The 25,051-nt window shown below is 35.9% G+C and overlaps 1 protein-coding gene across 1 annotated transcript; it reads right to left on the minus strand.

Moving 5' to 3' along the window:
- Positions 1–11,006: 11,006 nt before the first annotated feature.
- Positions 11,007–18,882, minus strand: LOC141651511 (uncharacterized). Its single transcript, XM_074459219.1, has 3 exons — positions 18,432–18,882; positions 17,641–18,344; positions 11,007–11,132 (listed from the first exon to the last, which is right to left on the minus strand). The coding sequence occupies exons 1-3, from the start codon at positions 18,880–18,882 to the stop codon at positions 11,007–11,009; spliced, it is 1,281 nt and encodes a 426-aa protein (XP_074315320.1).
- Positions 18,883–25,051: the final 6,169 nt, after the last annotated feature.

The raw sequence follows: 25,051 nt of genomic DNA on the forward strand, positions 1-25,051 counted from the left end.
GTGGTTTAGGGAGGACTCCACGAAACTCTCCCTTTGATAATTTCTTCAAGGATGAGGAGGCCCGAGGTAGGTCACCTCGACCTCTCCAATAAATGCTCCCTCATAGTATGACTTTAATCTTTGGCCATTGACCTTGAATTTGGTTCCGTCTTCCGCTTTGATCTCAAAGTCTCCATAATTGCCTACCTCCGTGATCACATAAGGACCCATCCATCTAGAGTTCAACTTCCCGGGAAAGAGTCGATATCGGGAATTGAATAGAAGGACTTTATCTCCTTTGTGCAAGGCTTTTTGCTTGATTCTCTTATCATGGAGCAACTTTGTCCCTTCCTTGTAAATCTTGCATTCTCATAAGATTGTAGTCGGAATTATTCCAACTCTTGAATTTGGATCATCCTCCTTTGACCACTTAATTTGAGATCAAGGTTGAGAGCTTTTATTGCCCAAAAAGCTTTGTACTCTAACTCGATTGGCAAGTGGCATGCCTTCCCGTAGACAAGTTTGTAAGGAGAGGCTCCTATGGGAGTCTTATAGGCCGTCCTATAAGCCCAAAGAGCGTCATCAAGGTTCATGATCCAATCTTTACGAGTCTTGTTTACAACTTTCTCAAGAATTTGCTTGATCTCTCTATTTGAAAATTCATCTTGACCGCTTGTTTGAGGATGGTATCCTAAGCCGGTTCTATGTTGAACACCATATTTGGTCAAAAGGGATGCGAGCTTCTTTTCATGAAAATGCGTTCCTCCATAACTTATGATTGCTCTAGGGACTCCGAATCTTGGGAAGATTATCTTCTTGAAGAGCTTAGTGACCGTCTTTGCATCATCGGTTGGGGTGGCAATTGCCTCCACCCACTTTGAGACGTGGTCTACGGCCACAAGGATATATTTGTTTCCCTTGGATGTTACGAACGGCCCTTGGTAGTCGATCCCCCAAACGTCGAAGATCTCCACCTCTAGTATGCCTCTTTGCGGCATTTCGTTCCTCCAAGAGATATTCTCCGTCCTTTGACAAGCATCACAATGAAGGATGAATTCCCTTGTATCTTGGAACATCGTAGGCCAATAGAAACCCGATTGAAGAATTTTTGCAATGTTTCTCCTTGCTCCATGGTGTCCACCATAAGGTGATGAGTGGCATCCTTTCAAGATTCCTTGAACTTCCCATTGAGAGATGCACCTCTGGTAAAGCCCATCACTACACTCCTTGTAAATATTTGGGTCATCCCAAAAGTACCTCTTTACTTCAAATAAGTACCTTTTCCTTTGGTTGTAATTCAAATTTGGAGGGAGTACTCTTCCAACAATATAGTTGGCATAATCAGAAAACCATGGGGTGATATGCCTTTCAAGTTGTGTTTGAATGGCCATCAATATGTCGTCGGGAAATGAGTCATTGATCGGCGTTTTTCCTTCCTCGTCATGAAACTGGATCCTTGACAAGTGATCCGCCACTACATTCTCGGCTCCTTTCTTGTCTCATATTTCCAAGTCGAATTCTTGAAGAAGCAAAATCCATCTCAACAACCTCGGTTTTGCCTCTTTCTTTATTAAGAGATGTCGGAGAGCACGGTGATCCGAAAAGACAATCACTTTGGATCCAAGTAAGTAGGAACGGAATTTTTCCAAAGCATAGACAATGGCGAGAAGCTCTTTCTCGGTGGTATCATAGTTCACTTGGGAGGGATCAAGAGTCTTGCTTATATAATAGATAGCATGTAGAGCTCTCCCTACCCGTTGGCCTAGAACCGCTCCAACGGCGTAGTTACTAGCATCACACATAAACTCGAACGGTAGTTCCCAATTTGGAGTTTGAATGATCGGTGCCGACATTAGTGCTTCTTTAATACTATTAAAGGCCTCAACACACTCATCAGTGAAATAGAATTGGGCATCTTTAAGTAAGAGTTGAGTGAGGGGTTTCTCTATTTTTGAGAAATCTTTTATGAAACGGCGATAGAAACCCGCGTGACCGAGAAAACTTCTCACCCCTCTAACATTCCCGGGAGGTGGGAGTTTCTCTATCACCTCAACCTTATCTTTATCGAAATCGATGCCCTTTTCCAAGACTAAATGACCCAAAACAATTCCTTCATTGACCATGAAGTGACACTTTTCCCAATTTAAGACAAGACTAACATCTTCACATTTTTGAAATACAAGAGAAAGATTATGCAGACATGAGTCAAAGTCTTTTACGTAAACGCTAAAATCATCCATAAAAACTTCCATTATGGTCTCTAGGTAATCGGAGAAGACACTCATCATGCATCTTTGAAAAGTGGTCGGGGCATTACAGAAGCCAAAAGGCATCCTCCTATATGCAAAAGTACCATAAGGACATGTGAAGGTGGTCTTGTGTTGGTCATCCGGGTGTATGGGGATTTGAAAGCATCCCGAATACCCATCAAGGTAGCAAAAGAACTTGTTGGAGGCTAACCTGTCAAGCATTTGGTCAATGAATGGTAGGGGTAAATGATCCTTTCTTGTTGCGGAATTCAATTTTCGATAGTCAATGCACATACGCCAACCAGTGATCTTCCTTGTGGGTATTAGCTCATTCTTTTCATTTGTCACCACCGTGGTACCTCCTTTCTTAGGTACCACTTGAACGGGGCTAACCCACAAAGAGTCCGATATGGGATATATGATTCCCGCATCAAATAATTTCATAACCTCTCCTTTGACAACTTCTTGCATGTGGGGGTTTAATCTCCTTTGAGATTGAATGGTAGGTCTATGGTCCTCCTCTAGATGAATTCTATGTATACAAAAGTTGGGACTTATCCCCTTAAGGTCATCTAGACTATAACCTATAGCCTTTTCATATTGTTTCAACACATCAAGCAATTTTCCCAATTGGTTTTCATCAAGTTTTTCATTAACAATCACGGGTTTGGTCTTAGATTCATCAAGGAAAGCATATTTCAAATTTGGGGGAAGGGGTTTTAAAGTTGGGATTTGTACCTCACTTTCCTCCTTTGAAGGTTCATTGAGAACTTGCTCCATTTCCATTAGACACTCCATTCTCATGGCATGTTCAACTTGTTCTTCAAGCTCATCAATCTCGTCATACTCGAATTCCATGACAAATTCTTCTTGCTCTTCGGCTTGTAAGATATCTTCTATGATTGATTGCTCATGTTCTATAGGTTGATATGCTTCCACAAGGATGTTATCTAGTAATTCGGATTGCTCATGAGTAAGTTCTTTGTTAGCTAGAGCGGCCTCAAAAAGATCTACCTCTAACTCCCAATGCATATTTTTGGCCTCACTTGCTTCCAAGGCTTCCAATGCTTGCATGGGGTCTTTGAAGAAAGGTATACTCAAGTGGTCCTCAACAATACAATCTATAATATCCCTCTTGCAAAATATCAAACAACTTGAAAATAATTAGAACAAACCTTGAGTAGTTTTACTTCCCCAAGGCAAAGAAAGACACAACTAATAACAATCTAAAAAAATCAAATCAAGTTAACACCGTCCCCGGCAACGACGCCATTTTTGGTCGGACTCACTTGGAGCTTAATTTTCGGTTACTTGTCGTTAGGAGCACCTAGACCAAAACAATATTTATAACTTCACAAACAACTCTACTATTAGTAAAGAGGCAAGTAAAGGTCGGATCTCAAGGGACGGGTATTGATGTAAGATTTTCGATTGCAAGTAGCGGTGTCTAGGGGTGTCACGATTTGGGTTGAGATGAGAAAATCACTAAACTAAATAGCAATAAAAGTAAACAAGCAAGAGGATTAAAATGAGATGTAAACAATTGATTAAAAGCACTAGGGTGTCATGGGGTCATAGGGGATTCATGGGAATTGATCATACAAACATATTCTCAAATTATAAGCAAGCAATTATTGTTGTGATGGGTCGAGTTTGTTTATATCTTACAATCCTAGGAAGGTTTGGGTCCCGGAGCCGAATCGATTAGATTGTACAACACCTACAAGTCGACTTAATCCTCCCTACTCAACTATATGCATGGTCTAATGAGACTCGAGTTGGTTTATGTCTTAGAAGTCTCATTGAAAAGGTAAGTGATGGGTAAAAAATGCAAGGATTCATAGGCTCGCATTTCATCAAACATAACATGTGCATAAGTTGAGATCACAACAAGCAAGCAAATAAATTATGAAACATATTAAATTAAGCATGAATCATCCCCCATGTTGGTTTCCCCTAATTACCCATTAACCCTAGTTAAGGAAACTACTCACTCATTATCAAGTTTGACATGTTAACAAGGTTGTCAATCATATTAACAAAGCAAAATATGATGAATAAATGAAGATGATTAACAATAATTAAAAACGGATTAAGAGAATTATACCTAATAATGATTCCAAAATAAAGCAAAGAATAACAGAAGTACTTGATGAATGATTGGAAGGTTGTCAATCTCCTAATAATAACCCAAATAATCTTCAATTACCCAAAATAAAAGATGAACAAAAGAGAAATTAAGGAAATGAGATTTGTATTTGATTAGAAATTGATTACAAGATTAAGAAGAGATTAGAATGATATAAACTACACTAAAGATTGATAAGAAGAACATGATTAATCTAATTAGACTAATGGGGTATTTATAGTGGGGATTAGGTACACAAATTAGGGTTTACTAAGGGCTTAAATGACAATTAAGTCCTTGAGGAATCGCTCCTCTCAGAAAAGATGCGTGTCTCCTCTTTGCCGGTCTTTCATAAATATGCGCATCTTTCATGGAGCGAGGAAGAAGACGTATGAGCCTGTAAGAGAATCCGGGCGTCCAAGGGTCGGGATGGACGGATTCTGGGGTGGCTGGACGAGCGGATTGGGGCGTGGTTTGACGGCTGTCCCTATGGCAAAGACGCTCGGATCTTTGGAGTCCTGGACGGGTGTCTTGCTATGCTAGACGAGCGGATCTCGTCACAGCTTCTCCTTTCTTCTTTTCTTTTTCTCTTCTTCCAATAATCCTCCGGGATTTAGTCGGGGGTGCAAGGATTACTTTATCATTGCCCATCTACTATAATATGTACAAAGGCCTTCTAGTCTTGTCTTATCTTTGATGCTTGGTCATTAGACTCGATCAATTTAGCTCTATTTTGCCATGAAAATGCAAGGTTTGCACTCCTCTCCTACCAAGGAAACAAAACCTCAAAGAATATGCAAAACAAAGGACTAAAGATAGTAAATGACCCAATTATGCACTAAAAAGCATGGGAACGAGGCTAATTCGGGGACTAAATATGCTCAAATAATGGTCACATCAGTAATTAAATAAAATGAAAAATGATTATGCATATGACTTGAGGCAACAAGTTACATCATCATGTTTAAAATATTACGTAGATTATAACTATAATACAACTCAAACTCACAAGATAGTCCACCAAAATGAATTTAAGTTTACAAACTTTGTCATTAACATAAGAATTTCCACGTAAATAAAACTATGTGTTCCTTCTTTGTTTATAATGTCATCACATTGAGTACAGATCACCTTACTAACAAAAAAAGTACATTTCGACTTCGCAACCTACTTTGAACAAACATTTTTTTGGTAGAATGTGAAATTCTCATTAAGCTCATAGAATCAGGTACATGAGTTCAAGCAATATAGGACCCTATAAATTAACAGACGGTCCTAAGAAATACAATCAAAGCTCACTATAGTACACTCAATTAGACAGCAACCAAACCCCTGGAAGTTAGCAAGTCACGACTCCTGAGAATGGTGACCTCAGATCTAATAGCTTGTAGACGATATTTGATCATGTGCTGCACCTGTTGCAGAACCTTAGTAGGACTGGGAACACTGCTCTCATGCTTAGCGGAATTCCTGCTCATCCAAATTAGGTAAACTAGGCTAGCAAAGCTGGCCATAATAAGTTGCTTCTGCAGTAAACTCTTAAATCTTCTTCTTAGAATAGTGTCCAGGGAATGAAAAGACCAGGACACCCCCAGCCACTGCTTAACCAGCTTCAAACAATGCATGCTAAATTGGCAATCAAAGTAGAGATGCTCTTGTGACTCCTGAGCAGCTGCACAAATGCAGCATACTCCATCAGACAAGACTCCAAATTTCAGGAGTCTTTGCTTGCTGAGTAATCTATTCTTAGCATATAGCCAATTGATAAAGTTTACCTTAGGTAGACTCAATCTATTCCAAACAAAGGGCCCCCATCTAACCTTATCCCTATTGCCCATCAAACAATCATAAGTCATCTGAGTAGAGTAAGGAGAATGGAGCCAATGCTGACAATCCAAACAAATCTTCACTTTATCTTTCACTTTACATATTTGACGCCAAACCTAACTAGAGTTGATAGTAGGGGAATAATTCCACCAGTCATGTTGCTTAATGTTGATGTGATGTACCCAACGTACCCATAGGCTATCCTTCTTGTTAGCAACCCACCAAGTATATTTACCAATGCTTGCAATGTTCCATACATAACAGTTGTTGATACCCAACCCACCATTAACTTTGGACTGACAGCAATTGTCCCAAGATACTGCAGGTACTCTGTGGTAATTATCCTTACCAGACCACAAGTAGTTCCTGCAAATGTTGTCCACCCTGTGAATTACTCCTTTAGAGAGCAGGTAAATCCTAGCCCGGTAACAGTGTAACTGAGAGAGAACTGCTTTGACTAGAGTTAACCTCCCTGCATACCTGAGTTATTTAGCACTCCAGCTATGAATTCTAAGCACCATCTTGCCCACAAGCTTGCTACATTGCTGATTATTGAGTCTCTTATAAGAAATATCCACTCCCAGGTATCTAAAAGGAAAGCTGCCCTTTTTGAAACCAGAGATGGTAAGGATTTGTGCTTCCTCATCATCAGTCAATACATTCATAAAGAGATCAGATTTAGCAGTGTTGATGGTGAGACCAGAGGCAATTGAAAAAGTGTGCAGTGCCCTCATAAGGATCCTGGCAGAGTTAGTATCACCTCTACTGAAGAGTAACAATTCATCTGCAAAAGCTAAATGGCAAAGACCTAGTCCTATACACATAGGGTGATATCTAAAGTCAGGTTTTAAAGTCACCACAGCAAGAATTCGGGTTAAATACTCTAAACATAAAGTGAAAAGGAGGGGAGACAGGGGGTCCCCTTGCCTTAGCCCCTACCTCCTTTGAAAAACCCAAAATGAGATCCATTAAGAGCCAAAGTGTAGGAGGGAGTGGTCACACATTGCATGATCCAAGTGACCATTTGATTAGGAAAGTTCAAAGCCACAAGCATATCCTCCACAAAATTCCATTCAATAGAGTCATATGCCTTCTTAAGGTCCATTTTCATCATAATTCTAGGAGAGCAAGTCTTCCTATTATAAAGTTTCATTAAGTCCTGACAGATGAGAACATTATACATAATTTCCCTCCCATGAATGAAGGCACTTTGATTGGGACTAATAATGTCAGGAAGCACCCTAGCCAACCTAGAACAAATGACTTTAGAAATGCATTTGAACATGACATTGCAGCAAGCAATGGGCATGTAGTCCATGACAGTCTCAGGGATCTCCTTCTTAGGAATGAGGGTTGCCACTGTGGCATTCAACAGTTTCAAGAGTGTGCCATTATCAAAAAAATCTTGAACAGCCTAAATCACATATTTGCCAACAATATCAAAAGTATCTCTGAAGAAGCAAGAGGTGAAACCATCCGGGTCTGGGGCCTTTTCAATAGGAATGGAAAGCAGAGCTTCCCTGATTTAAGCTCCAGTAACCCTCTGAATCATGCTATCAGCTTGAGCTCCATTAACACAGATGCCCCTCCTCACAACACCAATATTAACCCTGACCACTGATGGAAATCATATTTTAAATATCACATATTTTAGTTTAAAGTTTTAGTCATAAAAACTTAAGGATCTTATGCATGCAAAACATATAAATAAGTGTAGAGGAAAACCGGTTCCTTACATTGAATATTTCCGTTTATGGGCACAAGTAAGGTCTCCTACCTTCACTTGTTCTTGAGCTATGATGAGTAATAGGATGATCCTCCAAAGACTTCAAGTATAGAAGCCACTCCTCCTGATTGCACCCAAGATTATCCCTTATCTCTAGTAAATAATATGTGCTAGATATTTGATTAGTAGTTTACCTTAAAATTGATTACTAACACTCATATATTACACTAATAATATTAGTAATCTTTTGTGAACAATTTGAATCAAAAATATCATGTTTTGATGAAGAAAAAGATGAATATGTGAGAGAAGAAAACTTTGCATGTCTTTTGAATGGACAAGCAAAAAAAGAATAAGTAGAGGAAAAATAATCCTCTAAAAGTGGAGGAGGGTCACGGTTATGGGAGGTAGAGGACCAATATATGGTCCTTCCCCTTTTACTTTTGTTCTTATCTAAACCTTAGGCATGTAAGGCTAGGTAAGTAGTGTCATGATGGTGTTATTTTAGCTTATTAAAATAAACTACCACCATCCACTAAACCCTCTTTATTTCGGTCCATATTCATAAAATGGACTACCATTTTATTTTGTCAATTTGTAATTTGTCACACAATATGTCACATGTAGTATGTTACATGTTATTAATTAATTTTAATGCATATTTATCACATAAATATCATTTTACAAATTAATTAAATTACATTCAACAAATTGACTAGTGATACTTGATCACATAAATAAAATGGGTTATTTAATTATAATTTACAACATCTTGTAATTATAATTAACCATTCATTCTTATCTCTATCGTTTCTCAAACAATAAGCAATTTTAGTAATAAAGCATATTTATTACTAAAATAAATCTTATTTAATCCCATTACAATAAGATATCAATATTCTCTCTCACTAATTGAATTGTTCAATTTTAAGGAATTGATCAACTTGTATCGTCATACAATTAATCAACTTTACAGATTAGGGCACCATCCTTTAAGTGTGACCTTAAGGGATCAACTGACCACCACCGTCCCACGACAGTAACGTTAAAATCTAGCAAGCCAATCGTTACCGATTAATGTTGATCAGTTGACTATAAAATGAATCATCCCTTACGTATTCTTAAAAATGAGATTCAAACATGTGATCATCATGCTCGACAATTGTGATCACATTATTGTCGGGGACACTCCAACAATCTCCCACTTGTCCTCGACAAGTGTGCGTCACCAATTCTCTTGTCCTATTACTATCTCCCACTCAATGCAAGGTGTCTTTCAGGTCGTACTTGCAAGTGATCATATCGAGAGTGGTTTCCTCGATCTGGAGAATAACTTATTGACCGGAATTATCTACCATAGATACCTTCCGAGCGTGGCCACGCATTTCCAGTTCATTACTCCTCGAGTGGCCCTGAGATTTTGTTATAACCCTGACAAGGGGGTGGACAATTCCTATCGCACTATTCCCTTCGACTAGCCACATCCATCATAACCCAAAATATGCCCATTTGACCCCATTTACGAAGGTCGTAGTAACATAAATCAAAGTTAATCTGAAACCGTGCCACCATGGGCGAACAGTCTTTAGTCAAAAGAATCGACTCATTAGAATACTATAGTAGCTCTCGCCACGACCAGGCTTTATAAATTTGCCAGAACTCTATAAGCGGTCACTGCCCGACATAGTGTTCCTAACAGTCTGCCTATGTGATCGACTATTCATCTCACATGACTCTATGACACTTGAACTTGCCATCAATCGCATCAAACTCTAGTCACTTCGAGACGTTACCTCATACAAGTGACTATGGGCAAATACCATGTTAATCCGGGTTCACTTTAACGGGGTTCAATATTGTCTCCACAACCCGTTTGGATGTAACAAAGTATAAAAGGAGTTTTATAAAAACTCGAACGACAAATGTGATTGTCACATATGAATAGTCAATACCTGATTACTACTTCATATTCTGATAATCAATTTTCATCTTATATGTAGTTGTTCATCTCAATGCAAGTGAAATGACATATGACATGACTCATCATGTTAAACCTATGAGAAGGCTTTGGTTAGTAGGTTTTATCAACTTCTTGTACCTTACTCAACCTTACTACATACTCGTTTTCCTTTATAATGTATACATTTGCATTACAAAACTTTCTGAGTACATGTCTAGATCCAATCTAGACATAAGCTCTCTAGCCTTAGAATAGATCCCACTGTTTTCACAGTGTGCGGGATCCATCCTCTTGCACATCTCATGATTGCAAGGGTACTCAATTTCCGTTGTAAGCATCTCTCATTGTTCTTAATTGTTTTTTTTTTTTGGTAAAATATGAGGGTATTATATATATATATATATCAAAAGAGTTTCAAGTACAAAAATAAAGGCCTAAACCTTTCAAGGATTTATATAAAACTTAAGCTCCCTAGCCAATCTAACTCATGTGCTGTCAGCTTCCTCTTATCCCTTTCCTTTATCCTCTTCTTCATATCATCAATGATCAACTGTGCAATACGACTTGGCCTCAATACCAGCTGCTCAATACGACTCTTATTTCTCTGCTGCCACACCTGATACATAACACTCAAAACCAGGGCAATCATTACTTTTCTTTGCGTTTTCAGGCCTGTATTATGGATGCACCAGTGCAGGACATCAGTTTTAGGTAACCTTAAACCAGAACATTTCATCAGTTCTTGTATAACCCTTCTGCTAAAAGCACATTCAAAGAACAAATGCTTTTGTGTTTCTTCTGCCTGCCCACATAGGAAACACATTCCATCAACATTCATCCCAAAGCTTTTCAGTCTGCTGTTAGTGTGCAGGGAGTTGTGAGCTATGAGCCATCCCATAAACCTGTGTTTGGGCAGATTCCAACTGTCCTAAACTGCATTGTGCCACTCTACCTTGGTCCTTCTTCCTCTAAGCCACTCAGAACAACCAGCAGGAGTATAACCAGACTGCTGCACCTGCCATACCCCCATGACTGTAGCCATTAGCAAGTACCTGCTTCACCTTGCAAATCCTCCTCCACACCCAGATGGAATTACTAAGAGCCGTGTAATTCTGCCAGGTGATCCCCTTCAAATAATTAGCAGTCACCCATTGGACCCATAAGGACTCCCTCTTTGTTGCTATCCAATCCACAAGTCTTCAAACCATGGCAATATTCCACAATTCCTGATTCTTTAGACCCAACCCCCCTTCCTGCTTTGGCCTGCATATAGTATCCCAGGCAACTAAAGGATTGCGCCTATTCTCAGCACTACCATCCCATAAAAAAATCCTACATGTGGCTTCTATTCTGTGTATGACTCCTTTTGGTAGCACAAACAAGGATGCCCAATAAGAATGCAAAGAGTTCAGAACATGCTGGACCAAAGTAAGTCTACCTGCATAAGAAAACTTCCTGGCACCATAGCTATGGATTCTGTTGCCTAGAACAATTCTAGCAAATCCACTTCTTAAATAACATAGCCACAATGGTTCCTTAACCATCTTTAGGTGTTTCGAATACGGTTTTTGTCCGAAACCTTATATAATCTCAACAGTCATTAGTGTAAGCCCGTACACAAATTTGTGAATTGCAAAAACACTTAACTTTGCATTTTTAATGCTTCTTCAAGCACTTAAGAATAATCAATATGGCTATTTGGTAACTATTACTTAAATTCGATTTGAACAATTCATCATACTCAAAGTATATGAAGTGTTATACATCATTACTCATTTAATTGATCCGGCATCGGAAGCAAATGGAATCACTCAAATATGTTCAACTCGATTGAACTAATCATGAATCTTATCAACATAAGACTTCTTATTTGACGCTAATATCACGTGGATTTATCTTCATAAAACGGGATATTAAAGATGTATTATATTACTCCAAAGTCTTAAATCATTCTCAATGATCAATATGTCATCCACATACAAGACTAATTAAAATTACCGTAACTCCCACTAAACTCCATGTATAAACACAACTTCTCGACTTATCGAAAAACGTTTTATAACATGATCAAAACATTGATTCCAACTCATTGATGTCCTACTTAAGACCCTCTCTTAAGTTTCACATTTTCTTAGGATTGCAAGAATCTACAAAACTCATGACATGTATTGAATACATTCCTTCTAATTGAGGAAGTGGGTTTTAGATTCACTCGTTATATGTATATCATCATAATGAAACACAATCCCTAAGAAGATCCAAATAGACTTGAGCGTTTCAACTAGTGCAAAACCCTTTGCCACCAATCAAGCTTTGATATCTAACAATTCACTTGGAATTTATTTCGTATTTTCATGGCTCTAAGCCTTGTATTGAGTTGTGACTTAAACACTCTCATGTAAGTCATATGTTCATTACTTTCTAGAAGTAATTAACTTGAATCAAACAATTTCTTTATAAGTTTCAAGCTCTTTACTTTCTAAAAGTAACACTAATTCATCATCTTCAACAAGTGATGACTTTAACCTCCTAGGTTTTGAAGAAACAACGTCTTACACAAAACGTCTCATGTAGCCAAGAAAGACTAGTTTCTTGCGACATAACATTCTTTGTGGCTCTTGAATAATTCTTTGTGGCTCTTGAATATTTATTTGTGGCTCTTGAAATAATTCTCCAACTCTGTCTTCTAGAAATAAACTTGTATTCTAGAAAGACAGCTTCACGAGCCACAAACCCGTCGTACTCGTGATTATAGTAAGGAAAAATGAGCATTTGTTTCTTTTGAAAACTTACAAACATGGTACCCTACCATTTCATATCTCATATGATTCGTTTTAGATTTACTGGATAAATAATTTAGACAAAATGGTAAAATCCCCAAAAGGATCTAGTAACTCAAAGTAACTTGATTGAAGTCCAAACCATTTCGAATAGTGTTTTATTTCTTTATCCAACCACACATTATCCCACGATGCGTGCTAAGAGAGATTAATTTGTGATACTATATCACATTTCCTTTGGTTTATATCAAAGTCTTCACTTTGATAATCCCATCACGACTAAATCGTGATTCTTTGAACTCTTTGAACTTCTTCAAATATTTCTCTATTTACCTTATTAAGTGAACACATTAGCGTCAACTTAAATCGTTGGTAAAAGAAAATGATCAACCTATTTTGGATCAATGATTTACAACCTCGATCTCCTTTTCAACCAAAAGGCACGAGACATCTTGCTTTGAATACAAGATATGCATATACCATAAGAATAACAATCTAATGGTAGTACTCGATAACTCTTTGCGTTCATCATTCCAGAATTTAAGGTTTAATGTTGGGATACCAATTTGAGTCTTGCATCATCTACATGATGTATCATTCTAGTTTGGTTTAGAATATATTCACCTTGATAATGGGCTAGCCATACATCAAATCGTGGTGTATAGGGTCACAAAAGTGAAACCTCTTTTGTATCTTAACAAGATTATATTCTTATTCAAAGTTTATGCACTTAATAGTCATAATTAAGTACAACTTTAAACCCAAAACTAGATTGAGTACACAATGACTCTATCTCTCAACATCATTTGTTGCTAGTCGTCATATTCTAATCATCCTATGTATCAAATACAATGATGAAAACCACCACCGGTTTCTAATATTGACGGAGTAGTACTAGCAAAATTTATGTCAATCAAATAAACATTTAAAGAAGAAGGTCCCATTAGATGTCCCACAACTAACTTGTTGATTCTTCAATAATTTGGTGTAGTTTCCTTTCTAGCGTCAAACAATTAAGACAATGGAAACTTTATTGGTCGGGATTGATAGGTTTAGTATCGTTATTCTCAATAACTTAACTTTTACCATTACCTTGTATCAATTCCATTCTAATTTTACTTCTTAGAACCTCGTCCTTTTCTTAACGGTTTAACAGAATGCTCCCACTCATTTCAATGAGTCTTTGCTATGCAAAATTGAAATTCATGAAGACTACTCTTCAATTTATTCGTTTAGTCTTAAAACTTTTATTGAAGTGGTTGCGGTATTTTGGTCAATTACGATTTCTAACAAATCTAGTCACCAAAATGATTCAACGTACTTAACTCAATTAAGCACATGAGAAACAATTTATTGTAAGTAGATATGTTAGTCAAAAATCAAAAACCCTTTTGATCACGAATAACTTTCATCTATACTCTTCATAAGAGATCCTTCCAATGGATAACACGAGGGTTTTTAGAAGAAAATTCATATTTGTCTTTAGTTATGATGTTTTAATGGAGATTTGAATCGAAATGATATCGTATATAAATTGTGGTGAAGAAATAGAACGATGCAAACGATGCGACAACGGAATGATGAAAACTAACATTTATCGTCATAATAATACTTGTAAATAATTTAACAAGTTATGAGCATTTATATAGTGACCTCTACCCAACTATTTTAAATGATTCCAAGATCCAAATTCATATTAACTTGGGCACGGTGTAGCCGATTCATCCCTAATCAATATAACTCGGTGGATTAACTCTTTATTCGATTCTACTTTTAGAACTCTTGGTCGATAAAATTACATTAATATTTATCTTTAGCCCAAAATACATCCGGCTATGGTCGAGAATATTTTTGTTGAGTTCAACCCAAATTTTGAATAAATGTGTCCATGATCCAAATTCACATTAACTTGGGCACGGTGTAGCCGATTCATCCCTTATCAACATGAATTCGGTGGATAGACATTTATCACCCACTTCCCCTACGTAACAAGGTTTGTAACCCGGTGTGGCCGAGCGCACTTCCTCACGAAATAGGTTTTCATGTTTTCTACTTTTTGGTAAGGCTAAGTCTCAATTGTTTGTTTTAGCGAGAGGTTATGTCAACTTATTATCTATCACGTTTTAGTGAACTAAAGCGGTGAACTACGATAATTATAATTGACACGGTCGATAAACTCGATTTAAAATGCATGTTTAGTTATGGCGATTTAGCGATGCATGCAACATATAAATAAAATGCAAAGCATAAAAATAAAATCCTAGTATGGCCTTCCTAAAAAAGTAAATCTAATAAACTATTACAAATTCGGAAACCAACTCCTTTGGTCCCTTGAACTTCGGTCTTGGCACGCATCTCGAGGTAACACCGTCTTCATGGAAACTCCGGGAAATTACAAATAATAAATAAAATTACATAATTTCCTATTATACATTTATAATAAAAATAAAAATAAATCTATTAAATTATAAAACGGTGATACGAGATCACAATAATTACAACCGAATCGCTATTCCCATACATTTCGGGTAATACCAATTAAAACTAAGGCCATACTAAGTAAAATTACATAATTCAAAAATTACATAAAATTAAAATATGACAATCATAAATAAAATGCAGCATTATAATATGTATGAACATGCTCAATTTTATGATAAATCGCCTTTTAAGAGCCAATATCGTATATTTATCGGTTTTTATGGATTTGCGTGATTATAACTTGTTAAAATCACAATAATTACATAAATTAGTCTCCACTAATATTTTGACAATAATTAAACTTGATTTCTTAATATTGTTCATAAATGGACCCAAAAATACAAAATTATGCTATAAACTTCAAATTAAATTATAAAAATTTCAAATAATTTCGAAATTTGAAATTTAAACTCATGAACATTCTGGAAAAATACCATGACACCCATAATATTCAAAACTTAGGTTAAAAATTTCGAAAATTTATCGAGAAAAACAATGTTGCGGTATATCGGTTTTAACAATTATGACCATAAAAATATGAGAAAAATTATTTTCATCAACTTTTCACTTTTAGATCTGAAATATATGATAAAATGCAACATGTGACATTTTTCCTTTAGTCATGAAGTATGTTTTAGCATTATTACTAATTATAGTCACTATTTATGTGATTTTTCATCAAAAATTCATAAATCATGCAAAAAGCCTTCATTATAGCCAACTATTTTACACACATCTTGTAAAATTGCATGTGACAACATACTAAATTTGCATGACCAGATTCGAAAAATAACTCATATTAACCTATTTACCCATTTAAATACGATTTTAACTTATAAAATTTATATTTCGAGCAAAGCAACTTATTTTAACATGACAATTTACAGGCCATCAGTAGACAATATATGTGAAAACATATCCAAAAACCACTGAAAAATTCAAAGTTTAGCTATTTTTCTCATAAAAATCATATTTTAATGCCAATAATATAAATATATATATATATATAATGAACAATAAAAATCCATAAATCATCCCATATGACCTAAAATCCATTTAGGACCAGAAACTTTTAACATGCAAAATTATTTCGTGATTTATCTTCATAAATCCTAAATTTCAAGTTTTATTCGTTAATCGTATTATCTTGGAAAAACGATCCCGATCTTGCATGCAACAACCATAATGCTCTAATACCACTTAATGGAAATCATATTTTAAATATCACATATTTTATTTTAAAGTTTTAGTCATAAAAACTTAAGAATCTTATGCATGCAAAACATATAAATAAGTGTAGAGGAAAACCGGTTCCTTACATTGAATATTTCGGTTTATGGGCACAAGTAAGGTCTCCTACCTTCACTTGTTCTTGAGCTATGTTTAGTAATAGGATGATCCTCCAAAGATTTCAAGTATAGAAGCCACTCCTCTTGATTGCACCCAAGATTATCCCTTATCTCTACTAAATAATATGTGCTAGATATTTGTTTAGTAGTTTACCTTAAAATTGATTACTAACACTCATATATTACACAAATAAAATTAGTAATCTTTTATGAACAATTTGAATCAAAAATCTCATGTTTTCATGAAGAAAAAGATGAATATGTGAGAGAAGAAAACTTTGCATGTCTTTTGAATGGACAAGCATAAAAAGAATAAGTAGAGGAAAAATAATCCTCTAAAAGTGGAGGAGGGTCACGGTTATGGGAGGTAGAGGACCAATATATGGTCCTTCCCTTTTTACTTTTGTTCTTATCTAAACCTTAGGCATGTAAGGCTAGGTAAGTAGTGTCATGATGGTGTTATTTTAGCTTATTAAAATAAACTACCCCCATCCACTAAACCCTCTTTATTTCAGTCCATATTCATAAAATGGACTACCATTTTATTGTGTCAATTTGTCATTTGTCACACAATATGTCACATGTAGTATGTTACATGTTATTAATTAATTTTAATACATATTTATCACATAAATATCATTTTATAAATTAATTAAATTACATTCAACAAATTGACTAGTGATACTTGATCACATAAATAAAATGGGTTATTTAATTATAATTCACAACATCTTGTAATTATAATTAACCATTCATTCTTATCTCTATTGTTTCTCAAACAATAAGAAATTTTAGTAATAAAGCATTTTTATTACTAAAATAAATTTTATTTAATCCCATTACAATAAGATATCAATATTCTTTCTGACTAATTGAATTGTTCAATTTTAAGGAATTGATCAACTTGTATCGTCATACAATTAATCAACTTTACAGATTAGGGCATCATCCTTTAAGTGTTACCTTAATGGATCAACTGACCACCACCGTCCCACGACAGTAACGTCAAACTCTAGCAAGCCAATCGTTACCGATTAATGTTGATCAGTTGACTATAAAATGAATCATCCCTTACGTATTCTTAAAAATGAGATTTAAACATGTGATCATCATGATCGACAATTGTGATCACATTATTGTCGGGGACACTCCAACAACTACATCCTTTGAGCTGCCTAGGAGATCACTATAGTAGTCAAGGAAAGCATTCTCAATGTCTTTATTATCAGAGCAAAGCCTACCATGTTGATCCTTAATAGCCAAAACCTTATTATGGGCTCTTCTAGCTTTAATGGAGCTATGAAAGTAGTGGGAATTCTCATCATTGCATTCCATCCATTGAATTTTAGCTTTCTGGTTGAGAAACAGGTTCCTAGGCACATCCAGCTCCTTAAAAGTAGCAGCTGCAGCCCTTTCCTCAGCCTGAAGGTTAATATTTTTTGGATCATGATGGAGCTTCTTTTGTATGTCTTCAAGTACAATTTGAGCTACCTTGGCAGTGTTAAGAATATCACCAAAACCTTCTCTATTCATATGTCTGAGAGGGTGCTTGAGAAGTTTGAGCTTATTGGCCACCTGGAACATCATACACCCTTTGATCTGCTGCTGCCAAATGGATTGAACAATAGCTTTGAATCTCTCATCTTGTCCCCACATGTTGAAATATTTGAAGCAAAATTTTAGTCTATCATTATCATCCCATAGCCTAATGATACAAGGGCTATGATCATAAAGGCCCTCAGGTAAGAAAGATGCAATCCCTGAAGGACCATTAGACAACCATTGATCATTAGCAAGGACCCTGTCAATTCTATTAAAAACTCTTTTGTCCTCATCCTGCTTGTTGTTCCATGTGAAATATGCACCTTGAGTCACCAGATCATATAAACCTCATAAGTCCACACAATTTTGGAAATCATGAATTTCAGCAAGAGTAACATCAGTCCTAATACGTTCCCCAGCATGAAGCACATTGTTAAAGTCCCCCATGATGAGCCAAGGGCCATTAACACTTGCCTTACACTGCTGTAAGGAATGCCACATCCCTACTCTCTCACTGTCCTTGTTGAATCCATAGACAACAGAGCAAGTCCAGGAAAAACCAGACAACAAGTGAGCAACAGCCACATGAATCACTTGCACATCCTTCTGCAGAAGAGTCACATGAAAGAGAGTAGGGTCCCAAAGGAGCCAGATCCTACCCCCTTCCTTTAGGTCATTATTGTTAAGAAAACGCCACCTATCCCCTAAACTATGTTGCACTTTATTGATATTAATAGATTTCACTTTAGTCTCCACTAATCCAAACAATCCTACTTTATTAATGTGCAAGAGACGTCTAACATCACCTTGCTTATTCCTTTTATTCAGGCCACGAATATTCCAAAAGCCAATGCTAACCATTGAAATGTGATGAAGAAATCCCCTTACCCATGCTATTCAACAGATTCTTCCTTTTGGAATAGCTTAGGAATCAACAAAAGTAGGTCCAGCAAGACTCCCCTCACCTTTTTTGGAAAATCTGTTTAGGATTCTGGCAGGGGTCAGGGAATTAAGCACAGACCCTTGATATGGCATTGGAGTGACTACCACATTAAGTTGCAGCACTGGTAGAGGTGCAGCATCCCTGCTACTTACTTCAGCCTGACAGCCAGTAACAGTTCTAGAAGGTTTTGCTACCTTGGGTTTCCAGATCTGCTGCATCTTTTTAGGCTTCTTTACTACTGATTTATTCTTGCATAAACCAGTTTCATGCCTAATACCATGGCATAAGGTGCAGACAACCGGTTTCCATTCATAATGAACTGACTGTTTTTGGCAAACATCATTTTCATCAATGAATTCAACAAATTCAGGCAACTGTCTCCCAGTTTAACCTCAACCAGATACCTAGCAAACCCCAAGAATTCCTTATCCTTGGTAGCTTGGTCATTGCATAAAGGTTTTCCCACAAGACCAGCTATCTTTGGTACAGCCAACCCCCAATACTTAATGTTTAAGTCATAGAGACGAATCCAAACATGTACTACATCAGGTTATTCCTTAGTGAGTTTCATTCCAGGGGTCCAATCCTTGACAATGAAAGGTTTATTGTCAAAGAAAAGAGGACCTGATTGTAGACCACGATGTTTGTCCTCCTTGTGCTTAAAACGAGTCAGGCAAACACCATTAGACTGATAAGGTACCGTAGAAATCGATAAATCCTTCCATATACGCCTAACAAAACCTCCTAGGACTTGACTCGTTGGGTTAGCACCAAGGACAAAGCAAGAGACCGCAGACGACCTATATTCTAACTCCGGATTGACATCTGAGGCATTAATTTTCAGTGAAGGTGTCTTACCAGTCACTGCAGATTTTTGCTTTCTTCGATTGCTCACCACCGTCCAGTTCTCATCATCAGTTGATTTATCCTCGTTAATGGAGCTCAATTCTTTGTCAAGGTTGAAAGCTCGAATCTCAGCCGTATTTGAACTTTCCGCCTCGGTTGCTTGTGAATCTGTTTCACTCAATTTTATATTATTTTCCGTAATAGTACTATTTTTTTATATTAGGAGATGAAATATTATTTTTAGGTAATTTTGATGTACTACTCGGGGACGAAGCTCTCCTGGTTCTCGCCATTGCAGAAGAAACACAGAAAAGTTCAAAGAAATCGCTTTATCTCTCTAATCGCTTTATCTCTCTTTTCCTGTTTTTCTACTTTGAACAAACATATGCATGAATACCGTTTAAGAAGGATTACACTCTGTATTAACTAACCCACTTCTCAAACTAAATTCTTCCCTAAATTTTAAATCTTACCACAACATGGATTATTTCACAACATGTGTCAACCATTTTATATTTTCTATTAAAACCTTTTATTTATAGTTGAAAAAAAATGGTCTCTATTTTTCTTCCCCTTCATTAAATTTTCGTATCAGAATAAAGTTTTAAAGAAGCGTCTTGATAAAACCCGTGCATTGCACGAGTCACAAAACTAGTTACTCTATATATTGTATCAGCAAGATTGTTCTTAAGTTAAATTTTCGTATCAGCAAGATTGTCTAGGATCCTCCTTGAACTTCCTATTTATAGAGATATAAGGGAAGAACAAATTCTCAATGGAATAAGAGGGAAGAAAATTGTTCTTAAGTTTGACTAGCATACATACTCATATTGTGTGGATACTGGTAGAGCGCTGATACGAAAGCGGAAGCGATTTAAATAAAATAAAAATGATAGCAGTAAGGCTCGAACTTGTAACTCATAAACAGTTTGATATCGTGGAGATATTTGACTAAAAGTCCGCCTAGACTTCGAGTCAATGGGATATTTAGGTCGAAGATCCGGCGAGATCTTGATCCAATGGTAGTCTAAGTTAAAGACCTATTTAAATTAAGACAAAGATTTAAAGTACATTATCAAATATAAAGTTTGATTAAACCTTGACCGTTTTCTGATTTCTTTTTATTAATCTTTCAATGAAGACAAATAACATACAATATCCTACTTAATTAGATACCATTTTATTACCGGACAAGATGACCTACTTAATTAAAAATAATAAAATAATCCTAAACTTAATCTAACAACTCACAAAATAACTAACTCTGATACTGTAACATCCGCGAAATTCCCGTTTTGGCATTTATAATTTAATTAGTTATTTTATATTCTACTTATATTTTAAACCAACTTTTATAACAATGTTACTTTACATGTATAATAATAATTATGATGCTAATAATAACCGTCTTAGCCTTTTGAAGATGCGTAGTTAGTCTTGAGTCGTGCTTTAGTGAAATCCGACTCAATTTGAGTTGTTGGGTCTTTTATAAGTTATGGACCTTTCTCCTTCTCTTTTATCTTTATAAAAACCCACCACAAAACCCTCACAATTACATCTTCCTCATTTTTATGAAATTTTCTACCTAGAACTAACACCATTGTTACACAACTAGTATAGATCCCATACTACAGTACGGTATTTGTAAAAGTGTGTTAGAGAAAGTTGTAATTAAAATGTTGCAATTAAATATTTTTACATTTAATAAATCTACTATTATAAAGTTTTGTATTAAGACGAATTCTCTATCACGTATCGTAGTTGAGAATTCGTTTTTTGTGTTTTTTATGAAATTTGGCCTACATGGGAGTTACACAAAAGGTATTTTAAATACCTGATATTTTTTAGGAAGTTGATTTGGAAAAAATATTTAGAAATTGAATTGTAAAATTTACGGAAAATTCACGTGGCACCCTTAAACTTTACCACTTTGCACATGGTACCCAATATTTTAAGTTTGTGTACATGATACCCTTCATGTTTGATTTTCATGTATAACATGCCCTTTTTGTCGCTATAAAAAAAAAGTCAATTAAGCATAACTCCTATACCGGAATTCAGAATCGGCCAATTTTTTTGTCTAAAATGATTATCTCATCATAATCTACGATTTGGGGAAAAAATGTTGACTGACAATTTTTAGGGTTTTTTTAAACGAAAATCTCAAATCAAACATATTTTCGATCTTAAATTTCCGAATGACCATTTTCGTTTTATCAACATATAGATCTCAAAGAAGTAATCAATTTGAAAAAAAATTAGTCAATTCCGGTTTCTGGTATATGATTTATGCTCAATTGAAAATTTTAAAAACGATAAAAATGGCATGTTGTGCTGATCAAATCTCAAGGATATTATGTGCACAAACTTAAAAAGTTGGGTATCACGTGCAAAATTGCAAAGTTCAAGGGTACCACGTGAATTTTCCGTAAAATTTAACATCATTATATTTCTTGATTTTTAAGATAATAACTTTTTAATAAATGGAATCAGATTTGTCAGGAAGACTTTGTAAGAATAGCAGTGAGTGAATTTTTTTAGTAAGATTTTTGATAATTAATGGAACCAAATTAATGGACTAAAGTAACAGTTGGCCCACTTACTTCATCAGTTAGGATTTATCAAGAGTAATAATAACATTGATCGGAATTTTTAAAGTAGTATTAACCTTTTAGTATATAGGGGATTATTGATTTATTTTTTCTATGAGGATTAATTGAAAAGGATCGTATCAAATAAGTTTAAGGAAAGTATTGTGTATTGTACATTTAATTCCAATTAGTGTATTTTTTTGAGAATATTTATTAATTGACTACAATATATTATTGCTGAAAATAGAAGAGGATATTTTTGCGCAAGTAAGCAGTTGAGCGGGAAAATGGGCGGGATTATCCTAGACTTGTTAATATTTTAGTCTATAGGGGATTTCTCACCAAGCCTAAATTCACCATAACTCCTTCAATTCATCACCAACCAGGACCATGTTCGCGTCATTCTCTCGCTCTCCTCGCCCTCCTTCTTTCTATGTAAGAAAGACACCATATTACTTTAGATTTATACAAATCCGTCTTTCAAGGGTTAGAGCTTTTCATTCATTTCCTTGGGGTTTTGTTGGGGAACAAGCTTGGAGGACTCAGACTTGGCCATTTGACGATTTGGGGTGCAAAAAGGTAACGGTGGTAGGTTACTCGATGTTATGTCAAAATTATGTGCTTAATTGTTGTAGTTTACTCTTATATTTGTTAAAGATTGAATCTTTACTTGTTTTTACATGTTTATTGTTCGAAAAGTTGGTGTGTGAATCCATCTTATGGTTGTTTGAGGAATTTCTAATACTCTTTTGTTACATGAATATTCAAATGGATGAAATGGGTTGTTTACACATGTTAATAATGGCATATTTCGTCTTAATTATGCCATGGTGACATGTTTAGTTGGCTCATGGGAATTATTGCTTAGAAATATTGATATTTGGAACAATTGGGTAAAGTTGTGATGATGGATGATTTAATTGATTGAGTTTGGATCAAATCTTGAGTTACTTGGGTAATACATGATGAAATTGGGATTTGTTATTGTTTTGGTAAAAAAATTACCTAATAGTCACTTTATCTTTTGGTGGGTTAAAGCGGTTTTTTGTCAGTTGAAGTTTAGGTAGTGCGTGTGAACTCGTAAAATGAAGGACCAAAATACGAAATATAAAAAGTAAAGGACATAAGAAAATGGTGACGCGGAAAACCCAAATGTGGGAAAAACCGCTGGGGGAGTCGGTATCCCGCCAAATGTATGCAATATGACTTATGGGGTACTGAGAAGGAACAACTGAATGATACAATTACGATGGAAATAAAGACTAATGATCTTGCATGGTGATGATTGATAATTTTATTGAGCGGAGATTTGATGAGTGAGTGAGTGAATGTCGCTTGTTGCTTGCCTCTTGCTGATATTTATAGATGCTTCTTTTGACCCGCTCCTCCTCAACGCCTACTCCCTATTTTTGCTTAACTTCCCTACTTTCGTGGGGTTTGTTACTTGACCGAGTTTTATGGATTTGACTTACCTTGCTTGGACTTCAGTTTGTGTTCCTTTTGCTTGAGATATTTATTTGCCATGTCATCGATCCGTTGCTATTGCCTTGCGCCAGTTATTTGTTGCCACGTCACTGGATAATTTGCGGTAGAAAATTACCTAAACAATTACCCCCCAAGTAATTTCCATCCACTAGCTCAATGTAATGATGGGAATTAATTTTCCCTAAAAAGCTGAACCGACAGAAGTCCAATCAATCCTACGCTGCCCATTCTCTCAACTACCCCTATCCACTTCCCCACGACTTTCCTTCTCAATTTCCAAAACTCTCCCTTTTCATAGCAACCCGACCCACCACCGTCGTAGCACAATCCCAATAAGATGGGATGTGTACCTTTGGGCCCATTACATGTCCTCAATTAAGCCCAAAAGTATAAGGCTGCAGTAAAGTTTGAGATACAATGAGGGACGTTGTGTTATTTAAGTGAGGGAGTTTTTAACACCCCATGAGTTGAGAGTAAAGTTGTCCCACATCGGGAAAGTAAGGAGCTTATAATATATTTATAAAATATTCCACCCACCACTTAGTAACAAGGCGTTCTGCTTTTGGGCTTAAGTGAGGACGAATAACAGAGCCAAAAGGTGCACATCCCATCTTATTGGGGTTGTGTTACGATGGTGGCGGGTCTAGTTGTTATAGTAATAATATGAGAATATTAGAGTTTTATGTTACTAACTATTAGTAATGATTTCTAATATTTTTAGAGAGATGAATACAATTTTCCACACATGAATAAGTCAGTGTAAAATGAGCAACAATTGCTCTTATGAGCCCTAGGGGCAGGCAAATGAAGAGAAGAGAGGGAGTGGAGAGCTCATAGGCATGCTTTTACTTTTGTTCTATTTTATGCAAGAATCTCATTGTTACATATTGACAACACAAAGCATGCTTAAGTAGTGATGATGGTGTCTAAACACCCATTTACTACTCAATATGTCAAAATGGACCTTCTATGGGTCCATTTTGATTTCATAATTTGTCTTACAAATTTATATAAATGCCCACTTAATCATCTTATATGATAAAGTGTTTCTCAATTCTGTTTTGTCAATAACACTCCTTATCTACATACATGTTTATATATAATACTAGGTAGTATCCCGCGCTTCGCGCGGCCTGTTTTAAAATTTTATTATTATAATTGAAGA

Source organism: Silene latifolia, chromosome 4, assembly GCF_048544455.1.
Source record: "Silene latifolia isolate original U9 population chromosome 4, ASM4854445v1, whole genome shotgun sequence".
Taxonomy (NCBI): Eukaryota; Viridiplantae; Streptophyta; class Magnoliopsida; order Caryophyllales; family Caryophyllaceae; genus Silene; species Silene latifolia.

Coding starts and splice junctions, on each gene's coding strand:
- LOC141651511 (XM_074459219.1), bottom strand. CDS start 18,882: ATGGTTAGCATTGGCTTTTGGAATATTCGTGGCCTGAATAAAAGGAAT. Junction 18,345..18,431: donor TGTGCTTCATGCTGGGGAAC/GTATTAGGACTG, acceptor TGGTGACTCAAG/GTGCATATTTCACATGGAAC. Junction 11,133..17,640: donor TCCTAGGCAGCTCAAAGGAT/GTAGTTGTTGGA, acceptor TACTATATGCAG/GCCAAAGCAGGAAGGGGGGT.